The following is a 23,674-nucleotide window of genomic DNA, read 5'->3' as shown; positions in this document are numbered from 1 at the left end:
ATGGATATGATGAACCTTATGGTGATAAGGGATCAGCCTATCGCCCATAACATTAGTCCATCATGTTAGAGGACGCAATCCCTCTGTCGGTGTGTCGGTAAGTTAAAAATAATTTCGATATATGTGTTATAAGAATTTAAATTTCCCATTCGAATTATCACATCACTAATGTGTGATACCTGTCCGTAGTGCTCTCGCTCGTAAGTCACGAATCGTGCGGAGTGGTGATAGACAGATTGATATTGTTACATTGAAGCCAATCATGGATTGTAAGGAGTGACGTAAGCCGTGAGAGGAGCTGATCAACTGATCAGCAAGTAAGAATCTAGTGTGCTGTTTAGACTATACGAATACAAAGGACTACGGATGGGTTTCAGTTATTGAATACACACATAAGATCACGCCTATTTGAAAGAAAGAATGAAAGAAACGTTTGTCATACAGGGGCATCACAATAACTAATAAAAAACAAAACACGGAATAACACATAGCGCAGGTCCGCGTTGCTCTATGCACATAACGCGTAATAAAAGCAACTTACACGAGAGAGTACAGATAAATAGACAGTAAACATCGAGGCAAATTGTAATTGAGTGTATGGACTGGTCAACAATGGTGGTGTCCTTTATAAAAGGGCCTCACTCAGCATAAGCCGCGGCGCGAGCAACGACGCTGGTATTCTGTGACCCTATTTCCCGTCGAGGTTGGCGGAGACAACGGGATTCCACTTAATACGATCCTGACACACCACTTTCGCTTCTTCAACCTCATCAACCTTCATGCATGCATTACGAAGACGAAAGAAAGAAAGAAAATGTCAATAAGTGACAGCCAAGCAAAGTTCAATCGAGTTATTTGATACCTAATGCTTGGATTCAATATTGCTTAGCTGTCAGATATTTATACCCACGTTCACCACTTGTTTATGTTTTATTGGCAAGGCGGTTGTTGTGTGGAGAGCGTCCAATACAAATAAATATCTGAATGTACTCTTATGTACCATTTCAGGTGGAAGACCCGTTAGAACAAGCAATCAAGTTCCTGCAACCTTTGCGGATCCTAGCCGCGGACAGGATAAACACACATCTAATGGCCTTCGAAATATACTACAGAAAAGGTAAACTTATCGTAAATATTATAATGTTATTTTTGTGAAGTGCAATAGAGGAGCCCATAGCCCAGTTTTTCTTGTTGATTGACACCCATTAACAATGTTAAGCAGTGTCGGGTGCGGCCAGTCATTGGATGGGTGAACTGAGTTTTATTTTGGGTCCCTCCGAGGGTCGGTCCCGGTTTGACGTGCGACAATAGTCGTTTCTTCATAAATATGTTTCGTTAGCCTCATAACATCACGCGTGTATCCCCTGCTGGTAGGCAGAGGTCTATAATATATAATAAGGGCTTCTCCCATTAACTAGGCACATTATCCTGTATGCAAGTATCAATTATCTGTGATACAGACATGAATTCAAACTCAAAGTCCAATACAGTGGTTAAAAGCCCGAGTCGAAATTCGAACCCGTGACATCCGATGTAAGTCACGCGTTCTGCGAACCGCGCTATCATAAGCTCACGACTAAATTGGGGTAGTCAGAGGTACGTCTATCACAAGATGAACTAAACCGACGCCTCTAGCCTTGTTAGGCCAACGCATAACATAGGTGGTGAGCCGTTGTCTATAGTGGTCGAGCCAACTGCGTTAGTTCATGTTTGATGTGAAAGTATACGTGTTGCAGAGCGTCCGCTGCTGATGCTGCAGAGCATAAAGCGCGCGTGGCAGCTGGACGCCAACCACCACCACCTGCACGACTGCCTGCTGCGCTTCCAGCGCTGGCTGGCCGAGCACCGACCGCTACACCCGCACGTCGCCAGCGTCGTCGACACGCAGATGGAGCCGGTAACTAAATTCATCATCATCATTGGCCTTATACATCTGTTTCAGACGATTTATGACGTCATTGACTCGAAGAAATGCACTTTCTTTCATAGCTGTGCAAGCCAATTCTAGAGCGGCAAACTCTACCGCACACTCTGCAGGATTAAATTACATAAATAATAAATATAAGTTCTTATAATTTTAAAAAATATATATAAATTCACGACTGTAGCCCATGGGTACATTCATCACGACATGAACTAAGTACCCACTCCTCACCGGGTTATCTGTTAGACCAACGTGGTAGGTGATAAGTCGTACCGCCGTCTATAATGTTCGAGCCAACTGTGTTAGTTATAACTCATTGGTACAAAAAGAATATGTATTTAAGAAGCGGATAGGCATATGTTTTATATAATGTTATGTTTTCTCTTGATTTTTTGACAAATCTGATTTTTTTTTCTACCATTAGGATCTATTGTTGTATATTTTTTAACAAATGAAGATAACAAGCTCAAATGTAAAATTTTGTTTACTCAAATAGTATGTGGAACTGTCAAAATTTAAGAACACTCAACAGTAGCGACACCTGGTGGGAGAAAAAGGCAGCTTTTATCGTCATCCCGATATATCGTGGTTGCAGTTGGTGCGCGGGCGCACGGAGCTGCAGATAGCGGAGCAGTTCATGCGCGCGCAGGCGGCGCGCGCGCAGGCGGCCGGGCTGTGGGGCGCGCGCGCGCTGCGCCGCCTGGCGCCCGCGCGCACGCGCGACATGCTGGACGTCGCCACCACGCTGGACTACCCCGACGTCTCCATTGCGGTCAGTCTATATACATTTACATACAAACACACTGCTTTTCGTCGCCTTACAGTGAAGAAAAAATCTCGAAAGAAGCGAAAAAGGTTTTTTTAAAGCCGCACCCTTGAAAACGTCTTTTTTCATAGTTGTCGAAGCCGTATCGCCATTTATTATATATACCTCTTACTTAAATATATATGTATCAACTTGCAGGGCTGCGTGGAAGTGCTGGAGAGTCTCCAAGAAGGTGACTTCGGGCCGTGCGAGAAAGAGATAGAGGCGTATATAGAGGCGTGCAGCGCTAAGTTCCCGTACGCGATCGCGTTCAAACCGCCCGCGCCCGAGCCCGCCCCCGTGGACAACCACGTCGAGGAACCCTTACAGCAGAAAGAAATCGCCGTCAGTAATTAAGGCGACCGAAAATGGTGACGTTGCAAGACCTTTGTTTCCTTCAGAATGTCCAGGCGAGTGTTACCTAGATCAAATCAAGAATAATTACATAGAAACAAAATACGGAAAGTAGAAGGTTAATTACCGCGAAAAAGGAAATTTCCGTTTTTTTTGTTCACAGAATTGGAAGTGAAATATAGATAGGCCAGAAACTGGCGACCACGACGACCTGTCTTTTTTTCTATCGCTTATTTCTGTTACAAAATACTAATATATTATTATTATTTACCTAACATCGTTTAACCCAAAAAGTGTTCTGTACGCCTCTAATATCACCTTTGATTTATCGGTTATATTTTCTTCCAAATCGTACGTTGTATGTGTTTATTTCTTTTCAGAGATTCTATTTGTATAGTCATACTGCTGGTCGGTTGATTACATTGACATTATTCAACTATGCTCATTTAAATAACAACATGTCTTTGCACATCATGGTGTTATTCTTGATCGGTGGGCATATGACAAGCGGGTGGTCACCTGGATTTTGAGTCTAGTGTTGCTTTTAGAAAATATCAAACACAAACATGATTAGAATGACAGCAGGACAGATATATAGCACGTCGCCTAGCGCGAAAGAGATGAGAGATATGTCATTCTAATCATACTTTAAAAGGGGTATATAATTCATAAAGTTATTTGCCATTCTTATCACTATATACTTTTCTTGTATAATATAATTTTCTATACTATCTCGATTTAAAACAGTCGGCAAAAAGACTACAAGTTAGTAGTATTCATAAGCCAATAAGTAAAATTATTCAAATCTCAGTAGATAGTAAAAATAAAAGTGGTGAACACGACGAAAAAGTGCCGAAGTGCGAAACTTGTCGATGGTCTAAATGAAATATACGAAAAAATATATTAAAACGATACCAACGATAAAAGCTTCTTTTAATACGGAGCCATAGAATAAATAATAGTACTACGTATAGTAAGGACACTCGGTAACATAACAAGGACGCGCTGAGCTAGATTTCCCGCACTCTCCCGGTCTGGTGACGGAGCAAAGTACTTGCAACGACACTTTCATTTTGAATGATTGCATTTGATCGAAACTACAATGTCAGATTCGATCTATTGCAATCTTAGCGTTATGAACTAGGGCCCAAAGCCTATTCGAAACTCAATGACAGTTTGAATAATACTAATCCTTCTCAATCACCAAATTGTTTTTTTACAAAATATACCTAATGTACTAATTTTAGGCTTATGTCGAATTTGCTGGTTTTTGACTTAGTGTGGTCAAATGTGAATGGACGTCACAAAAGGTGGAATGATGGGTTGTTTTCTGCGTTAAATGTAGCGAGCGATCATCGGACTGTGATCAGTACAATGTAATTTACATTTGTTACTGGAGAACTACGAATATTGTCTAAGTATACTTTGTAGACGAAAAACTAAATAAAGCAATACCGCTTACGTGCGGGTTAGTTGTAATGACTAGTAGAACATGACTGTATTAACGCATAAAACAGCGCGATTATTATAATTGATTAATGGTGATAGATGTACGTTTTGAAATTGGAATAATAAGTGAGAATTAATCGGAATTTGTCTAACAACTTGTGCAGATAAATTATCTGACATAAGAAGTGACTTCGAAAAAGCGATTTTTATACGAAATTTGTCATGCAATATTAAAACTTTTGTCTTAAACTAAATTAAAAATAGATCGTTTAAGACATTACAAATATTTCGCAATAGTAAAATGAATTGCTTATGAAACATGTTCCTTTATTTAGTCTTAGGTTTTGTTTATCCCACATAATGTTTGATGTATTTGTCTCGCTCTTGGCCAATGAAACACCAACTTACTGTCTACGAATATTTGAACACTGCTTGCTGGCAGAGGAAGGTTAATCCTTTGAAGGACAAAATAATATGTTTAATAACCAGTATATGTCTAGTCCTGTGATCCTGTCAAATGCGCCGTGTTGTAATGGTATCACTACATCTCCAGTTTGTATAATAAAGTCTAATTAATGTAAATTTTTCAATATTTTCATAAGCATTAATTCTAAAACGTTGGTATGTATAATTTCAGTGTTCTGTGTAAAGTTGGCGGTGTGTGGCCTCAAGTGTTCAACAATATTCAAATAAAGAAACGTATTTAAGATTTTAAAATAATTATTCAATAATGACTGGTTTTAAATGTGTAAAAATTGTGTGGCAAATATTGGAACCTCACGCAATATGACTTCTGAACTGAGGTACGCTTTGTAAATAATTCTTATTTTTAAGTTTGTATTGTACAATATCGTTAGAATTCTGAAGTCTTCGTCGACTTGAAATTTATTGACTGCTGTACGGGCGATAGAATAGTCGTAATAGTTCGAGTATAATGGACTCAAACGTAACACAGGTTTTGTTGGTTTCAATTTTTTTTTTTGTAGATATGTGTAAAGTTTGGACAATAATTGTATATTGGAATACTCTAAATTGTCATGAATAAAGCGTGCACTTTAGTTGTGTGGATCACGACACCGTGTCTCCACGGAGCGGCGCGCCCCGCAGTATTTATTGCATGTACATACATTCTATTTATGCCTTATAACAACTAAATTGTTAATATGAAGTTACATTCTGACAACTGAAGTCTAGATGCGTCTTCATTTAATAAAAATTTATCTTGAAACTTGAAACAAGTCTTAAATACTGTTCTTGCCTGCTCAGTGGAAATACTCCCTTTTGCTTTTTATTTACACGAATGTTCAACATTATTAAGTTTTCTTGAGAACAGCCATGTTAATTTTGTATTCAAGTTGTATGATAGGAGTTATGTACCCCATTCATCGTGTACATAAAGTAATAAAATTTTATTTTACAAATTTATTTATATTTTTGTTTTATTTCGTCATAAGTTTTATAAAAATACCTTATATGGTAACAACCACTTACAATAATTGACTGCATAATTATCACATTATTCTTTATCATGTCAAGTATAATATATTAAGAATTGTAGAGAGGTTCAATTTGATAACATAATAACTGACTCTCCTGAAACATATCCTTATATAGCTTGTTTGTTATCATTTAAGTAGTTATTAGCTGAAGCCCACAATTTGAAAATCAGACAAGACTTCCAATTTCGTGTCATTTCATTAATTATTATCAGTTGTTTGCAATTAGTCCTCTTATAATACTAAGTATTCCTACTATTATTGAAGTTACTTTGACGGGCTCTGGTTCCAGTCCACATTGAAATCAATGACGATTTGCTTGTGTGTTGGTTTATATTGCCTGTAACCAATAAATACAATTGAAAGTGACACTATGATGCAATGGAATGTATCAGAATGGCGGGTGTATATCTTCAAAAAGTGGTAGTATAAAGATGAGAGTAAAAATAAATTAAATTTGAACTACAGGGGGGTTAAAATGGCCACATTGAAGCAACTCATCTAAGAAAGCAATATTGCAATTTGACATTTGTGCATATGAAAGTAACTGCGCAATGCAAATAAATATATAAATCAATGTTATTCAGAATAATGACAACAAGAATAAGCAATATTCTTTCACTACTGGGCATAGATATAATTCAGGGTTCCTAAATCCACCAATATAAACAATTCACTTACCAATACTCAACTCCAGCTGCGTCAAACATCCTCTTTGAAGCAATATTCTTTGGGTTGTGTGCATTCTTCTCTGACAAGAATACTACTTCTTTAATACCTGACTGTATTATGATCTTCGCACATTCATTACAAGGAAAGCGGCCAACATAGATAGTGCAGTCCTTTACATCAGCCGAGTTTTTGTTCATTATCGCATTCATTTCTGCATGGCACACTGCAAAATTTGAGAATATGCATTATTAATCCGCCCAATGAAGGATAAATAGTAGAAATTATTCGTCACATCATCATCAGCCGTACGACGCCCACTGCTGGGCATAGGCCTCCCCCAAGGATCTCCACGACGATCGGTCCCGCGCTGCCCGCATCCAACGGCTTCCCGCGACCTTCACCAGATCGTCGGTCCACCTTGTAGCGGGCCTACCCACTGAGCGTCGTCCGACACGTGGTCGCCATTCCAGAACCCTTCCGCCCCAGCGGCCATCGCGGCGCATAGCGGCCAAATTATTCGTGTATAAGCGAATTTTGGCATAGTTGTAAGGAGGTGTTTTATTTATACAACATACAATAAGTGCTGACGGGTGGGGAGGAGGTAATGGGATAGGGGGGCGAGGAGTGTGTAGGGTTCCCTTTCTTTAGTTTCTAGTTTTGGTCTTCATTGGGTGGGCTATATCATGATATAGCTATATTATATATACATGTAACATTAATATAGATATCAGTGTAGAAAGAAGGAAGATTGGATGGATGTGATCTGAGAAGTTATTATACATATTATCCATTAGTCATCTGTGTGAGCAAAGATAGCCAGTTGAACTTGAAGTATGGTGTTCAAATTCGAAATTTAAATTCAAATATTGGTACTTTATTGGTCCAAAACAAAAGAAAATATGTTTATGTTTAGATTATCTTCTTTCTGATTCTGTTACTAAAGATTTTTAAGAGTACTAACCATATAAAAATTTACTGTCTAAAGGTGATGGAGTATTCTTTCCCCAAGGAAATTCATCATCATTGCACCCCAAAGGCATGCCATTGTATCTGAAAAATATAGGGTAGGTTAAGAAACCATCTTAATCATGCCTGCACTCCCTAATGGGTCAGGCAGGTACACAAAACTATGCACTCTCTTCATAGGTATTTGTTATAAGAATACTACTAACTGTATTTTTATTTAACTGCTCTTATTTGTATAGCATCCTGATTTCTGTCTTAATAGATAAGATTACGACTATTTCCCGTTGGGGTAGGCAGATACCTCGGAATTCCAGTTACTAAGATCATGACACACCATTTTTGCTTCTTGCATGCTGGCCGGTTTAGATTACTGTCTTAATATATCTTTATTAATGGAACTAGACATATAATATGTTTTCTACTTGCACAAAGATGTCAACTTATCTCTACAGTGTCATTGCAACTAAGTATAGCACAAGATAAGACATGTTTCACACCATTAGTACTATCCAACCGTTAAGAACATTGTTACATTTACACAGTTAACATACTCATGTCTCTGTTTGTTATTGTCACGAGTAAGTTAATGTGACAAGTACAATATATTGTACTTGTTTGTTGTACAAAAAAAAAAAAAAATAATTGTATATTATAATATACAATTATTTTTTTGCACAAAAGGAACATATAACACAGGAACACAAATTAAACACATATATAAAAGGCACAAATACTGCTAAGGTAGCGATCTCATCCAGGCCACCTTTCCAGGCATGTACCTATTAATTTAAGACTGGAAATTAATTACCCAATCCCTACAATCTTCTTATCCTTGTTGACTACACAGGCTCCTACTTGGCAACTGGGATCCTTACTCCGTTTTGCCGCTAAAACAGCCATTGCCATAAAATATTCAGTCCAATCAATATAGCCTTCTCGTTTCTTTTGAGTTCCATTTGTGTTGTTTGTGCTGTAAAACATCAAAAATAAAATTATTTTCTATTATTAACTTATTACTATCAGCCTATAAAAAAGTCACCTTACATTTTACCGCTTCCAAATATTGGTATATTTTTTCAACATATAGACACATGTATATTTGCCGCAAATGACATTAACTACTTGGCCGGACAAATAGGGACGACTAAGGGCTCTCAGAATTATTGGTATTGGTAGGTTATGCTATAAAGTGGTTAATTATTTAAGTCTCTGGAAGAAGAGTAGATGAGTAAAATACAGGAGATGGCGAATTAATAAAAATATCGGATATGCGACATTAAATTAAGGATGTAAGTAGTAAACTTACCTATCAAGTGATAAATTCGCAGTCATTCCAGCTAAATCCATAATGATACACAAATGCTAAATGATTTATATTTAGATATCTATTTTACATTAATATTTATTTATTATTACACGTGCACTGAACACAAACAAAATCAACATAGTAATAAAACTGTCGAAGCGACTGACTGATAACCGATAAAACTTAGGTTAACTGAATTGACAGATTTATAAACAATCTTTTAAGTTTGTAAGTTGTCAGTACTGACTGTCAAAGTCAAATATATGCTTTTTGTTCTTTGAATAAAACGGCTTTATGCTCATACAGCCATTACTTGCAATGCTTCTAATCTCGCTTCGTAGTATTGGAGACAAAAGAGAGACTACTGGGATAAAGAAAAAAAAACATGGCCTCTATGTCGTAAAACTCGACTGAGCGATTGTGTCCATCATGATCTTTATAAAAACCGGACCTGCCGATCTTTAGGTTAGGTAATCGGACCTGGTAAAAAACGGAATAACGCTACGGAGATGATGATTCACGTGAAAATAGTCATTATAGATGATGGTCCGGTCGACGGCAGGTTGCATCAGAGCCGAAGTTCCACCAAGATCTGAACTGCTTGTAAACGCGGGTTCGAAGTCTTTTCCTGTTGTTCAACGCCTCACATAGCGCGCAAATGTTATCCAAGTTATTGTGGTATGTGTAATAATTCTTCCACTTAAAGTACTGATGGTACTTCTTTGGAGTTCGTATCAGTTGGTACATCAAGTCTGCCAAGTCTGAAGAGGTATGATCACGGCCGTCGATGTACGATTCAGGTGGCAAGAATCTAAAAAAATAAAACATTTAGGTTGATTGTATCAGACCGTGATTCTGTGTTAATATCAAGTGGATGGACGGTAATATCAAGTGGGAGTGGAGTGTTTTCGTCCTACATACCCGTACGGCTCCCTGTACGTACCTACTTGTACGGGATGTAAGTAACATCGTAACGAATATTGAGGGTGATGATTCGGTTCATGATTCTGAATAAATAACAAGTGGAATTTTCCATTTCAAAATGATGGAATTTAAAATAATTAAAAAAAAAACAACAAAAACATCACAACATCATCTCCTCAGTATTCTATACTGTGTCACTAACACCCTGTATTATTCAATCAATCAACATGAGCAGGTATGGTGCTTCGGTTAATTGAGGGTAGGGGACGCCTGTACCCAGCAGTGGGACGTGTATAAGCTGTTTATGTAATCTATGTATTCATCATCATCAGCCCTTTTAACGTCCCCACTGCTGGGGCACGGGCCTTCCCTAGTGATGGATAGGGAGATCGGACCTTCAAACACCACGCGGGCCCAGTGCGGTTTGGGGTTATTAACGACTGCTAAAGCAGCCGGGACCAACGGCTTAACGTGCCTTCCGAAGCACGAAGGAGCTCGAGATGAAAACTTTTTTTTGTGGTCACCCATCCTATGACCGGCCTTTGCGAAAGTTCCTTAACTTCAACAATCGCAGACCGAGCGCGTTTTCGGTGGCGCAGCGGTATAATCTATGTATTATTCAAGGCTAATACAACTAATGGTTAATTAATCAAAATACACATACTTACCTGGTGTAATCCGCACAACCATATACAATAGGGACGACGTTGTTCTGTACAGCAGTCAATATCTTCTCTGTAACATAGTCGTCACTAAATGAGTTCTCCAAAGCTAAGTAGAAATAATAATCATTTTCAAGCATCGCATAGCACCTATGCTCCTCTGATAGAGGACACTGCAGAGGTCCGCATTGGCCGTAAACATCTACTGTCAAGTTGTATTTGTTTAAAGATTTCGTAAGTCTCTTTACAAACTCATCTCTCTTACTTCCAGCGGCACAGTTAGACACGAACCATGCTACGGCTTTGGTCTTGGTTCGCAATTTCTGTGCCAAGTGCTCATCGATGTCCTCCATGTCTGCAACCCATGTTATATTTCGCTTCGGACCTACAATCTCCCCAAAGCTATTCTTTATCACAAAATAAGGGTGAAAAATATCAGAGTCAAATTTGTATGTCATAGTCCAGTTGAAGAAATCGTCGAAAATATCATTAACAACGGGATAATTGGCAGAAGACTCCATGTTGAAAAATATATACTTCTGATGTGGTGATCGGAGCTCAGGTTTGGTGACTTTATAAGATGTGGGTGACCCGTTCGGCTTACGTTTGTGGACCACAACAGGTACATTCAGAAAGGAGCCATGAAATATTACAGCTTGGAACTTTCTGATGTCGCGGAAGAGATCTCTGTTGTAAGTAAGGAAGCAATTTGTTTTAGAACATTTGTCATTGATGAAACTTCGCTGTTCCGTTGTCCAGTTTATCCATGTGGGATGTTGATCCATCCACAGTAAAATATATATCAAGTGTGTATTCCTGGTGTTTCTTACAAGGGTTTGTAGTGTTACCTCGGTTGCATTCTCGTCACTTTCGACCGAAGCACAAAGAATTAAACAGATAAAAATAATAGAATTGTTTGAAAAAAATCGGCTAAAATACTGGATAAGGGTCGTGCCTCCAGGTAGGTAAAGAGGCATTTCCTCTTATAAGCAACTTCAACATACGATAGTGGTTATCAATTTAGTGATTCTGAGCACTCTAACAGCCTGTCATATAAGAAATTTCAATATTTTTCAATATTATTATTGAATATATAACACATTCAATGGCTTTGAAGAATGAGATGTTGTTATTTATCTAACCAAAACCCCATTCACACATTTCCACTTACCTAAACTAAAGGAACAGCACTTGCATATGTGTACTCACGCCTATTGTCCAAGAACGGGGTAAGCAGAGACTATATCTTAAGTCCTGACACAACTCTTTTGCTTAAAATTAATCTATCGTTATAAACTACGAATAAATAATAAGGTTATAAACAAGCGCGCCGCATGGTTTTGACATTTTTAAAATGTTTTTAACACTGTTTGACCATTATAGACGGCGGCGATGCGAATCATCATCAACAGAAAGTTCAGTTGAAATGTCGGTACTTAGTTCATCTAGTGATGGATGTAGGTATCTCTGACTGAATAAATGGCAGGTCGCACCTACTAAACCTTTTTTTTAAAACATCTACACCACAACTTGGTAAATTTACGTCTTTATAATTCTTCGAACCTATGCCAGTCCTAGCAACAACCTTCGCCTTAAATACGGCTTTCTTTACCTACTATTCTTCATCCGCTCCACGTGTACAAACCATCTGAACATTCCCTTCTCAATCCAGTCACTAAGTATATCATCTTTTCTCTTCTCCATACCACATCTTACAACATAATAGGAAATAGATAATGAAATGCCGTATAATAAGGTAGGACAATTAATAAGCATGCCTATACACACTATTCTTCAAAGGCGTTGGATACGAATACGACATATTTTCGCGGTTGCATAACTGGTTGTTTATTGAAAAAATACTTCATTGCGTGTATGCAGTCTATCTTGGAGGGTACAGTAGTTTACAGGTCATTTGTCAATAAATAGTCATCAGTGTTGTGTTAGAGTATCTCATAAAGGTTACCAGATGCCCCATCTACTTAGAGGTATAGGCCTCATCGAGGTCCTAAGACCCTTATCTTATATATGTGTGTCTATACTCGGTTGTGCCTTCGTCTTGTATTCGCTGTACCTCGATGAAAAAGGCAGCAAGAACACTGGAGAAACTGAAATCTCCTTGAGGACGTTCAGGGGCGCTATGAACTACACAGAGAAAAATGGCAGCATGGGGCTGATTTACATCCTGCTGTGGTCGCAAAAATTTACCAAACCCTGGTTGATGCAGCGACGCGCCTTTACCGAAAATAATTGTTCCAAAACCAATTGTTACATCACTATAGACAGAAAATTCTTCGGTGGAGATATCACGAAGTTTGATGCTATCTTGTTTGATGGCCGTGCCTTGTACAACAAACCTAAGTTACCCCAAACCCGGTCACTAAGACAGAAATATATATTTTTCGGCTTTGAGTCGGCTGACAACTATCCCATTTGTGATAAGACTTTTGATGGTTACTTCAATTGGACTATGACGTACAAATTGGATTCAGATATTGTTTACCCTTATTTTTTAATTAAGAATAAAGTTGGGGAAGTTGTGGGTCCAAAGCCAAATATGGGATGGGTTAAATATGTGAATAAGACGGATGTTGATGAATATGTGGAAAAGAGATTATGTAACAAAACTAAAGCAGCAGCGTGGTTCGTGTCAAATTGCAAGGACAAAAATAGCAGACAAGCGTTTGTGAGCGAATTAAACGTACATTTAAAAACATACGAATTGTCAGTGGACACATACGGTAAATGTGGAAGTCTCAAGTGTCCCAAAACACAGTGGCAAGTGTGCAATGCGATGCTCGAAAATGACTATTATTTCTATATGGCCTTAGAGAATTCAGTTCATGAAGATTATATTACTGAAAAGGTACTAACTGCTTTACAGAACAATGTTGTTCCTATAGTACATGGAGGAGCAAATTATACTAGGTATGTGTGTGTTTATCATAAATTATTTACTCATAGTTTTAGCACTGCAGTTCTGGGTAGTAATAAAGACATATTTTTCTAGATTTTTGCCACCTCGGTCCTACCTAGATGCCCGATTGCACTCCACTAAAGACTTGGCAGAAATTATGTATAGCATTATGATGTCCCAGAAGACATACGATCAGTTTTTTAAATGGAGGAATTATTACACATACCACGACGCTATCTCGGAGAACATGTGTAGAGTATGCCAGGCCCTCAACAATAAAGCAAGATTTCGAGCTTTTAGTGTACATAAAAGCTTTAGACGCTGGTGGAATACAAAAGATTGTGATTCGAAGAAAAAATTAAAAGGTAGTTAACGTAGTTGCCTACTAAATGCCACCGAATGGAATAACTTAGGTACCTACTTTGTTGCCTGATAAAGATCCACAGAAACTGTAGAGGGTATAGCCAAAATAGGTTCGTTTTCGTTACCGCTTAATGGTAATCAAACGAAGATTGACATAAGTGATTATAGTGACATTTCGTTAATAGTTAATCCAACATTTCATATCAATACTAAAACCGTGAACGTCCGTGTCGGTGTAAGTATTAGCATAGGCCTGACGAAAGCGAAAATATTTTCAACGGCTAAATGGAACTGTTATAGGAGGATACTTTTAGGAACTGCTCCTTAATCGCGTGTGACCGTGTGCGCACCGCGTCGTGTTGGCGCATTAGAGTGCATGCACTGGCTGTTCGTTGTTATAGCAACTCTTTATAATATTTTGGAAAATGATACTCTTGTAGTATGCAAATGGATCATTGTCATTGACGACATATTGTTACCAAACAAGGTAAATGTGCTTGTTAGTGACATCTAAACAGTGACACGCGTAAACTCATGCCCGTGATTCCTAATGAGGTGGGTAGAGCTCCAAGGCAACGTGAAAGTGCAATCAGTTTTGATACTTTTACCGAAAAACTTAAAAACACCAGGTTTGAGCAACTCTATAACAACTAGGTATCTAAAATTGGATAGTATAAGCTCATGAACCATTATATTCTACTTTCAACTCCGAAGGTAGTCCCATCAATCTAATCTAATTTGAACTTCAATATTTAACCCAACTGGTATTTATAAAAAAAAACATTTAGGTATGTTGGTACCCCTTGTCATATTTGCTGCGGTAGTGTTTTTTAAAACAAGTCGAAATTAATTTCGCAGAAAAGTTTGAAAAAGGACGGTAACTGGTACCGATACCCAATCTGTTTATAGCACAGAGGTGTAAAGCGAGATATTACATTCACTCAATCGAGTGGAAGAGAAGACTGGAGTTGTGTGGATCATAATTGTTATCGTGATTGCCCGTGTGTCAAATAAAGCAGATATCAATGTTCGCTACGGTACCAAGTTCCAACATTTCAAAACTGCGCTCCCGAAATGTACTGCTAGTGCTTCCTTGGATAAACACGCGTTACCTAAACTTAACAGGACTGAAAATATTTATTTTATTATGTGTATCAACGTCATTTTACGTCTTGTGGTCTAAATACTTCACTGTTTATGAAAATTTGCAAAATAATAATAATCCGCCTCTCAAATATATCTTGTTATGGACGAAAGACGCGTATGATCATGATTTTTTCCGAGAGGGCCAACAAGTGTTCATGACCCAAAACTGTTCCTTTCAGAACTGTTATACGTCCTTTAACAGAGAATATTTGGATGACATTACCAAATTTGATGCTGTGATATTTGACGTACGAGGTATTAGGGCTTTGAATCTCACACTGCCGACAAAGCGAGCGGTGCACCAGAAATACATATTCTTCGCCTTAGAATCGGCTGACATGTTCCCAGTTTGCAGTTCTAAGTTCGACGAGTATTTTAATTGGACGGCTTCGTACCGTTTAGATGCTGACATTTTTCTTCCTTACTTTGTAATTAAAGACGTGAATGGCACAGTCATTGGCCCGAAGCAGGATATGCAATGGGTTACAGATATGTCGGATATTGACAAAAAAATTGATAGAAGGCTACAAAATAAAACCAAAATGGCGGCATGGTTTGTGTCTCGTTGTAGAACTAACAACTATAGAGAATGTGTGGTGTCTGAAGTTCAGAAGATTTTGAACACAGCAGACCTGTCTGTGGATGTTTATGGCACATGCGGAAAATTTTATTGCGCCCGAAATCAACATGCGAACTGTACTAAGATTCTACAAAGCGACTATTATTTCTACATGAGCATGGAGAACTCTTTCGATGACGACTATGTCACGGAGAAGTTGCTTACTGCTGTACAAAATAGCGTTGTTCCCGTAGTTTATGGCGGAGCAAATTATTCGTGGTAGGTTAAGTTGAGCACTGATCAGTATACTTACCTAAATAATGTCTCTTTTTGTGCTTACCTGGGTAGGTGAATCAATGGTCAGACGAGTGTCTATAGCCTAATTTATGTCCCGCTGCTGGCAAAGGCTTCCCCTTTTCTTTGCAACCATCCCTATCTTAAGCATCATTTTGCCAGGTGTTAGGTAGAGATTATGTACAGAACCCCATGCCATGCCAAGAATTATGCCTAGCATTAGGATTAGGACATACCAGTTAAACGCGCTAAAATGTATATATATATATTTATACAATACAACTTGTATCAAGAAAATTTAAAACTTAGCATATCATGTGATTTACCTAAAGCGTTTGATTACTTTGAACACAAAGCTATTGAAATAAAATAACGGATTTATATATGTATATTAAACGAGTACTTATCGAAATTTGTATTTGGGTTAGGTATAATCATTTAAGAAAGAAACCTATTAGAATAGATAAATAATAAAATAAATAATAATTTCTTATACTTACTTAATGAAAAATAATACGTTTCTCAAGGAACCATATTAGGTCCTGTATGTTTCTAGTAGGTATCTATAATTATATTAAACCGGTTTAACTCAGCCTCATCTATCAATAACCAGATCAGTCGTTTATTATTAATAATAATATGCGCTTAAAGGGTGGGTAAAACGAAAAAAAAAAAAAATAGATTTCCATTCTTCCTAGAAACTGTGAATGTCATAACTTCAGAACTAAAAAAATAATAAAACTCCAGCGCAAGCGCGAAAAATGTAGTGTAGTTTATGAAATGTACTTATTTTTTCCAGGTTTTTACCTCCGGGGTCGTATCTAAACGCTCGTTTATATAGCCCTGGTAGGTTGGCACGCCGCATGTATCGACTAATGCAATCTGAGAAAAGATATAGGAAGTACTTCAGGTGGACAAGGTACTACAGTTACCACGACGCTAGCAGCTCCAACATATGTTCCCTATGCAGTGCCCTGAACAACAGGACCGGATTCGAGACCTACTCTCTACGTAAGGACTTTCTAAAATGGTGGAACCGACCTGAAAAATATGAGCGATGTTTGTTTTGTGAAGCAAAAGTTAAGAATTCATTACAATTGTAATCTGCAGAAAATAAATAGAAAAGTTCATTAAAGTAATGAAAATTGACTTTTTTATCTTTTCAATTATTTACTTATTTATACTATAAATAAGTCATGTTGATGATTATGCAAATAAATATTTATTAACTAATTATCATCGTCTCCCTAAAGTTTTTCCCGCTTTATTCGGGGGTGCTCTTCAAATCCGAAAAGGAAGCCGTTCCAATTACAGATAAGATTAGTTTAGTAACGACTGCGTACCTATAACATGACTTACGAAGCACGGTGTATTTTTCCTTTAAAGACAATCGGATCCTAACCAAATATTGATCAGTCATAACAGGGTAACTCTAAATTAAATTACTCTACATTAAAAAAAGCATTTATGTCTAAAGTTCGGGAGCCACCATCGTCTTAAATGTTTAAACACAGATTGTTGTTTGATTATGGTTTGATTGTTCAGCATTTCACAAAACGAACACACAGCGTCTTTGTAGGCGTCATCCCTGTATTTATATGAAGACTTCCATTTAAAATACTCAAGGTACTCCAGAGGAGAATTCATCAGAAAGTTCATTTTAGCAGCCAGTTGCTTCGTTGAGTATTCTTGACTGTCCAAGTAAGATCCTGGAGGAAGGAATCTAGAAAACCAAAACATTAAAAGGTATTAGGCTTGATAAGAATGACAATTCTCAAACAGTACAATTTCCTTATGTGTCTCATCGTATGGATATACATAGTTTGACAGAGTACTAAGGACGATGCGATGGATACTTGGACGAATTATTCTTCTAACGATGTTACATGAAGGATACTTTTAACCGATGGACCCTATAGTGCCATTTGCGAGATTTGTCTTAACATGGATATGCCTTCCAAATCTTGAATCTCGAAACGCAATATCCTAATTTTAATTGCTTTAGGCATGGATATTTTTTCACAAGTTGGTATCAACTTCTGTGCCTAGAAACTTATTACGATAATACCTAATCAAAGAAATATATTTATTTAAGTACTCACCTAGAATAATTAGCTCCCCCGCGTACAATTGGCACAACATCATTCTGCAGACCGTGCAATACTTTTTCGGTTACATAATCTGCAGTAATAGTATTTTCTAAAGCCATATAAAAATAATAGTCTCTCTTCAACATAGCCAGGCATCGCGAATGTTGATAACGGGGACATTTTAGATGACCACATGGTCCGTATATGTCGACGCTTAAATTGTACTTTTTCAGTTGCGTCTGTAATTTTTCAACGTATTTGAATCTACTTCGGGATTTACAATTGGAGACAAACCAAGCAGCAGCTTTGGTTTTAGTGTTCAGATTTCTTGTAATATTTCCCATTGCATTATTGTTATCGTTTATCACCCACTTCATATCCTGCTTGGGACCCACAATTTCCCCATTCATATTGAGGATTACAAAATACGTCATTGGGATATCAGAATCCAATCTATATGTGACCCTCCAGTTAAAAAAGTTATCAAAATTTGCCTTGCAAACTGGATAGTTAATTGCGGATTCCATATTTAAGAAAACATACTTTTGATGCCGATATCTCTTTTTATTAACTTGTAATAGTTGAAACTCGTTCAAACTCTCTATAAACCTTCCATTAAACGTGATGGCATCAAATCCTTTTAAATTATCCCCGAAAAAATTCTTATCATCAGTAACAAAACAGTTTTGGAAACTACAATTGTACTTTATAAAATATTCTTGACCAAAGCCAAAATAGTACTGCGGTGCAAAGTTTTTGTAGTCCCAAATAAGAATATATTTGAATGAAGACTTAATTACTTTTGGAGCTTCTCTGTTTCGGATGATCAATGTGATTAATGCTGTAATAATTATTGCGAAACAAAAGAAGTAGCGGCTGCTGGTTTTCATGTCTGAAAAAAAAGTTCTGTTTGTCGATTCTGTAGATCTCGAACAATAACTCGCTTATCACTTCGGCGCTCACTTACACTTCGCATTCCAACTCACCAGCAGTGCAATTCTGTAAGCTAATTTTTGAAACCCGCATCTGAATCCGCGGTGAGTTTTTGTTTTGGCATTATGTACTTAAATTGCACACTAGCGACACAGTGGCGAGTACGGCAGCGAGTCGAACTAAAGTTGATGCGAGATTTTGACGTTTTTAGTATGAGATGACAGATGTATCCGCATTCTGTAAGGGTGATTCCCCGTTCACTTCGCTGTTCACTTCACTTACGAACTCGATTTGATCTGTCAAATTAAAAGTTAATGTTCGTCGAGTGAAATCTTTTACCTTTATTAGTTATTTGCTGGTGATATCGTTTCTAATAAGACTCAATAAGTTTTAATTAAGGTAATTTAACAGATTAGTGTTTAAAAAACTTTAGTGTAGTGTTTAATCTAGTGCTAGTGTGTTTCTTCTGTTGAAAATGGCTCGAATGTTTTTATTAAAGTGTTTATTAGAGGAAGCTCATACTTTGGACAATTTTGAGTTGCGCCGACAAGCCTATGGAATTCGTAGTTTGTCTCTATTGACCCGAGATGATAACTATGTCAGTGTATATAGACTTTCGAAGCAATTGATCGACCAACTCGAACTTGAGTTGCGTCCTATAATAAAAAGTATCAAACGCCGAGGAAAGGGACTTACAACTCGTATTAAGGTGAGAAAATTATCTATCTATTACCTACTATTTATCAAATAAATTATCCTTATTTTGTTGAAATAGATTGTTAATCTAGCATACTGTTCCACAGATATTGTGTACCTTGTTATTTTTGGTTAGTGGCAGCTACCAAAAAAATATAAAACAGTGACTACAGCAATGTGCTTCTGCATAAACACTAACGAATACTGACAACAAAAACATCATTAAATGACGTACAATACAATCTAGGGATTCCCCGTGAAATATAAACGAAAAAGTTTGCTAACATGCGAGAACAAATTAAAAATGACGATCACACGAATACAATCGAGGGATTCCCCGTAAAACGTAAACGAAAAGGGAATTTGCAGGCAATTTGGGAGTTTTAATCCCCTATTTTTTTTATATATAAAAATTTATTATTTTTTTATATATAAAAAAAAGTGTTACGTAACGTGTTCTAAGAAGGACCCGCTCCCGCCCCTGTAACGCACCGTAACGTTTTACGAGAAAAAATGGCTTTACGTAACACTTGAATGCTCCGTATAGAATTGCACTGCTGGTTTGTTTCATTATTTTAGTTTTTATATTTGTTGAGCCTTCTGTAGTTTGTATTAGCGTTCGTTTATTTTTTAAATATAGAAGCCAGTTCGAATGCAGGGTGGCGTATTTAGTTAGGTATACTTCTCGTGTGTGTGTTCTTGCTACTTGGCTACGCTTCATTAGAAGAGTATAAAGATTTACATTATCTTAAACTCATCGTCACTTACTATTAATTGTCATTTTAGTCAAATACGAACAATTTTCTTTTTATTTAAGTACCTTGCCTACAATCTCAGTTGTTGGTAGGTAAATGACAAAGTAGACACAGATGGGACACACTTACCTAGCAAGTGCATATTCATTCTAGCCTTAAAAACTCCAAAATTATAATGTTATGGATGCCGTCTAGTCCTTCGCTGTTTGCGTGTTGTGCGCATTTGTGGCATATTAACAACAAAGCATGTAGAGCAAATGTCTGGTTCCTCACACAATTTCTGCGCACACGTCTGGAGCTGAATCCAAAGAATTATTGCCTCAGTCTGAAACAGGGTCACACAATTCATAAGATCCTTTCTGACGACATTGACATCCCTGCGGTGTGCTCGTGGATTAGACATGCACGTCTCCATCACTGTGCTGCCATTGATATTGATAGATATCATAAGTACAGTCCTACTAATGTTATAAATGTACGTAACATAGAAATTACAAAAATAATTCACAAAATAAAAATGTATGTTTAATTAAAATTCGAATATTGCGTTTCGAGATTCAAGATTTGGGAGGCACATCCATGTTACAAAAAACTGTTGATGAAATGGATGACGTCAGAACTAAGGTTCTACGAGACATGGTATCATTAATGGCACAACGATGCTGTAGCTACAATGATTTTTGATTATTTTAATGATAATAAAACAGTAATGCCGCTGTAGTAATGTGTGCACTGTGATTGCACATTTTTCCGGTGTATTTAATGATTACTTGTATCTGTAGCTGTAGTGTATTTTACATGACTGCATTTCAGTTCAACTTCCATTAACGGCCTCCGTGGTCCAGTGGTTGAGCGTTCTGCTTCTGATCCGGAGGTCCCGGGTTCGAATCCCGGTGGGGACAAATCACTTTGTGATCCCTAGTTTGGTTTGGCTGATCACCTGGTTGTCCAGAAGTAAGATGATCCGTGCTTCGGAAGGCACGTTAAACCATTGGTCCCGGTTACTACTCTGATGTAAGTACGTAGTCGTTGCTTGAGTCACGTCAGGGGCCTTTGGTGGCTCAATAATAACCCTCACACCAGGGTTGATGAGGTTGGTCATCCACCTCACAACCCACACGATAGAAGAAGAAGAAGTTCAGCTTCAGTAGTCTTCCCCCAATTACTTCAGCCCCACCGGCGTGGTTGACGATTTTCCTCACTCAGCACTTACAACTATCGACCCTCTAGGGTCGATATATTCTTTCAAATATTATCTTCTCAGACGACGCCCGCAGCCGAGGTTCGCACCCAACTGCACCCTCAGGCCTGTTGTCTTAAATTTTGTACCAGGTGAGAGCCCTCAGAGCTTCCGTCACGCCAAAAACGTCTTTCACGGTTACGTCAAAAAAAAGCTTCAGCGGAAAATCTTAAGTGTCTTTCTTTATTACCTAACTACTTGGTAAAGTAAGTACACACCACAAAATTTACAGTGCTGTGATATAGCATCTAATCGCTATACCTACCCACAATATGAAAAATTCTAATACTCACTCATTTGTTAAATTAATCTATGACATAAGCGAAATTAGGTTTAAAGCTATTCGACAGACTTCACTTAGTTTATTTGAGAGAGTTTTCAGATATATAATATATTTTTTATATTTACTTACTATAATTTTTGAGAACCTCATAAGGTACAAAACAAATGTCTTGTGTTAATATTGTACCTGTTGTGGCTCCTATAGGTAATACTTGTCACTAACATACATAGCGTGGTGTTAGTTGGTTCTTTCCACATGCAAGCCTTTTTTATTACTCAACATACCTACTTAGCAATAAAATTTAAATTGATTTTTTGTAATACTTACCTAGGCATGTGGCCTAACCTGTATTGGGCTGGTTTGAGCGTCATACAGGCAGTTGCTTCTGTAAAAAACCGGACAAGTCGAAGATTTGACAGCTCCGCTTGGTCCCTGTGAAAAACGGGTTAACGTAACGCTATATTTTTTTTTTGACGTGACTTATTGTAGATTTACCGCAGATGGCATTAACTACTTGGCCGGAAAAATGGGGAGCGCTGAAGACTCTCACCCGGTACAACGTTTAAGACAACAGGCCTAAGGGTGGGGTTGGGCGCGAACCTCGGCTCAGGGCGTCGTCTGAGAGGAACAATATGTGAAAGAATTAATCGACTCTAGTGGGTCGATAGCGATAAGCGCTGATTGAGGGAAATCGTCGATCACGCCGGCGGGGTAGGTATCGGGCTCTTAGGGTTAACGCTAGATGATGCTGAGTCTCTTATAAGTAGGCATGTAAACACAAATCCTAGTTCGATTAACCCACGGAATACTTAAGAGAAAGAGGTTGAAAGGGCTAAGTGAGCGCGAAACGCGCGCCATACAAGTATGAGCACTCCACTCGTCCGCAAACTTTACGTCATAAGGAGCTAGTAAGGTCGTTTTGTGTATTACACGCATGCAGGCAGGAGATCCCTCCTTAGCACTGGAAAGCTAAAAACCTTAGTATGATCAGCTGTTTATCAAAAAAAATTACGTAGTCCGAACAAGCACGTGAACACGCTATATATTTTTTTATTCGCTTCCAGCGCAGTATAGAAACAAATCATTCAGCAGTAAAAAGGAAAAAAATACATAAAAATAAAATACAATACATACATAAAACACAAACAGCTATAGACTGTTACAGCCTATATTTTCCCTCAATCAACCGTAGGGGGTATGGAGCTACTTCCTCACGCATTGATTTATACTCATAAAACTTACTGTAAACATTTATCCTTCATTGTGACCACAGGTTTTATACAGGGTGTTAGTGACATCGTAACGAATACTCAGGGGGGATGATTCAGACCATGATTCCGAGTTACTAACAAGTGGAATTTTCCGTCGCAAAATTCGCGATTTTTTTTAGGTTTATAATTATTTTCAATTATATACTTTTGCGATGGAAAATTCCATTTGACATTAACTCAGAATAATCAGCTGAATCATCCCCCTCAGTGTTCGGTACGATGTTACTTACACCCCGTACAAGTACATACGGTGGCCATACAAGTAGGTAGGTATAGGTTAACACCCATAACGAATACTGGGGGATGATTCAGACCATGATTCTGAGTTGATATCAAGTGGAATTTCCTGTCGGAAGATTCATGAAAATTTTAGTGTTTTTTCCGTTCCATACTTTTGCGACGGAAAATTCCACTTGATATCAACTCAGAATCATGGTCTGAATCATCCCTCAAAGTTTTCGTTACTATGTCACTAACACCCTGTATTTGTATAGCAAATATTTCCTTATCTTAAGATAAGAACTATTAGTAATTCAATTAGCCGAACCATTTTATGGCATAATAAAATA

At 37.8% G+C, this 23,674-nt stretch overlaps 4 protein-coding genes and 1 long non-coding RNA gene across 11 annotated transcripts in view; 3 read left to right on the top strand and 2 right to left on the bottom strand.

The window, feature by feature from the left end:
• Positions 1-3,757, top strand: part of LOC126375456 (N-alpha-acetyltransferase 15, NatA auxiliary subunit) — a 104,410-nt gene extending 100,653 nt beyond the window's left edge. Inside the window, exons 13-16 of the mRNA XM_050022382.1 lie at positions 1,009-1,117; positions 1,737-1,897; positions 2,520-2,696; positions 2,889-3,757. Coding sequence (XP_049878339.1) covers positions 1,009-1,117; positions 1,737-1,897; positions 2,520-2,696; positions 2,889-3,086 — 645 coding nt within the window. The 3' untranslated portion in view covers positions 3,087-3,757. The remainder of the gene's footprint in view (positions 1-1,008; positions 1,118-1,736; positions 1,898-2,519; positions 2,697-2,888) is intronic.
• A 1,495-nt stretch (positions 3,758-5,252) lies between these two features.
• LOC126375516 (deoxycytidylate deaminase-like) lies at positions 5,253-20,541 on the bottom strand. Of its 6 annotated transcripts, none has more exons than XM_050022487.1 (6): positions 20,441-20,535; positions 8,973-9,783; positions 8,475-8,636; positions 7,662-7,750; positions 6,710-6,923; positions 5,253-6,368 (listed from the first exon to the last, which is right to left on the bottom strand). In XM_050022487.1, the coding sequence occupies exons 2-6, from the start codon at positions 9,011-9,013 to the stop codon at positions 6,296-6,298; spliced, it is 579 nt and encodes a 192-aa protein (XP_049878444.1). In that variant the 5' UTR covers positions 9,014-9,783; positions 20,441-20,535; the 3' UTR covers positions 5,253-6,295. The 6 variants fall into 6 exon arrangements, with proteins under 6 accessions (XP_049878444.1, XP_049878443.1, XP_049878442.1 ...); XM_050022486.1 differs by lacking the exon at positions 20,441-20,535 and adding an exon at positions 16,645-16,767; XM_050022485.1 differs by lacking the exons at positions 5,253-6,368; positions 6,710-6,923; positions 7,662-7,750; positions 8,475-8,636; positions 20,441-20,535 and adding exons at positions 10,565-10,631; positions 10,824-11,849 and having other exon boundaries at positions 8,974-9,783.
• LOC126375576 (alpha-(1,3)-fucosyltransferase C-like) lies at positions 13,081-16,903 on the top strand. The gene is made up of 3 exons (XM_050022577.1): positions 13,081-13,486; positions 13,569-13,840; positions 16,637-16,903. Exons 1-3 carry the CDS (start codon positions 13,116-13,118, stop codon positions 16,660-16,662), a joined length of 669 nt encoding a protein of 222 aa, XP_049878534.1. The 5' UTR covers positions 13,081-13,115; the 3' UTR covers positions 16,663-16,903.
• LOC126375603 (uncharacterized) overlaps positions 19,104-23,674 on the top strand; it is a 7,173-nt gene continuing 2,602 nt past the window's right edge. The window contains exon 1 of the long non-coding RNA XR_007567615.1: positions 19,104-19,569. This is a non-coding gene — a long non-coding RNA (uncharacterized LOC126375603). The remainder of the gene's footprint in view (positions 19,570-23,674) is intronic.
• Positions 22,061-23,674, bottom strand: part of LOC126375506 (alpha-(1,3)-fucosyltransferase C-like) — a 20,388-nt gene continuing 18,774 nt past the window's right edge. Inside the window, exons 1-2 of one of the 2 annotated variants that reach the window (XR_007567600.1) lie at positions 22,969-23,038; positions 22,061-22,266 (exon numbers count right to left, since the gene is read on the bottom strand). The gene's annotated coding sequence lies outside the window, so the exon portion shown is untranslated. Of the gene's footprint in view, positions 22,267-22,968; positions 23,039-23,674 lie in introns of those variants that run through there. The other variant, XR_007567599.1, reaches the window with a different exon arrangement.

This window comes from Pectinophora gossypiella, chromosome 19, assembly GCF_024362695.1.
Source record: "Pectinophora gossypiella chromosome 19, ilPecGoss1.1, whole genome shotgun sequence".
Classification (NCBI taxonomy): domain Eukaryota; kingdom Metazoa; phylum Arthropoda; class Insecta; order Lepidoptera; family Gelechiidae; genus Pectinophora; species Pectinophora gossypiella.
The sequence above is the reverse complement of the archived record's forward strand: the minus strand, read 5'-3'. Positions and strand labels throughout refer to the sequence as shown.

Coding starts and splice junctions, on each gene's coding strand:
- LOC126375516 (XM_050022482.1), bottom strand. CDS start 11,535: ATGCCTCTTTACCTACCTGGAGGCACGACCCTTATCCAGTATTTTAGC. Junction 9,784..10,564: donor GGTTGTGCGGATTACACCAG/GTAAGTATGTGT, acceptor TTATTTTTTTAG/ATTCTTGCCACCTGAATCGT.
- LOC126375576 (XM_050022577.1), top strand. CDS start 13,116: ATGGGATGGGTTAAATATGTGAATAAGACGGATGTTGATGAATATGTG. Junction 13,487..13,568: donor GGAGGAGCAAATTATACTAG/GTATGTGTGTGT, acceptor ATATTTTTCTAG/ATTTTTGCCACCTCGGTCCT. Junction 13,841..16,636: donor TTCGAAGAAAAAATTAAAAG/GTAGTTAACGTA, acceptor TATTTTTTCCAG/GTTTTTACCTCCGGGGTCGT.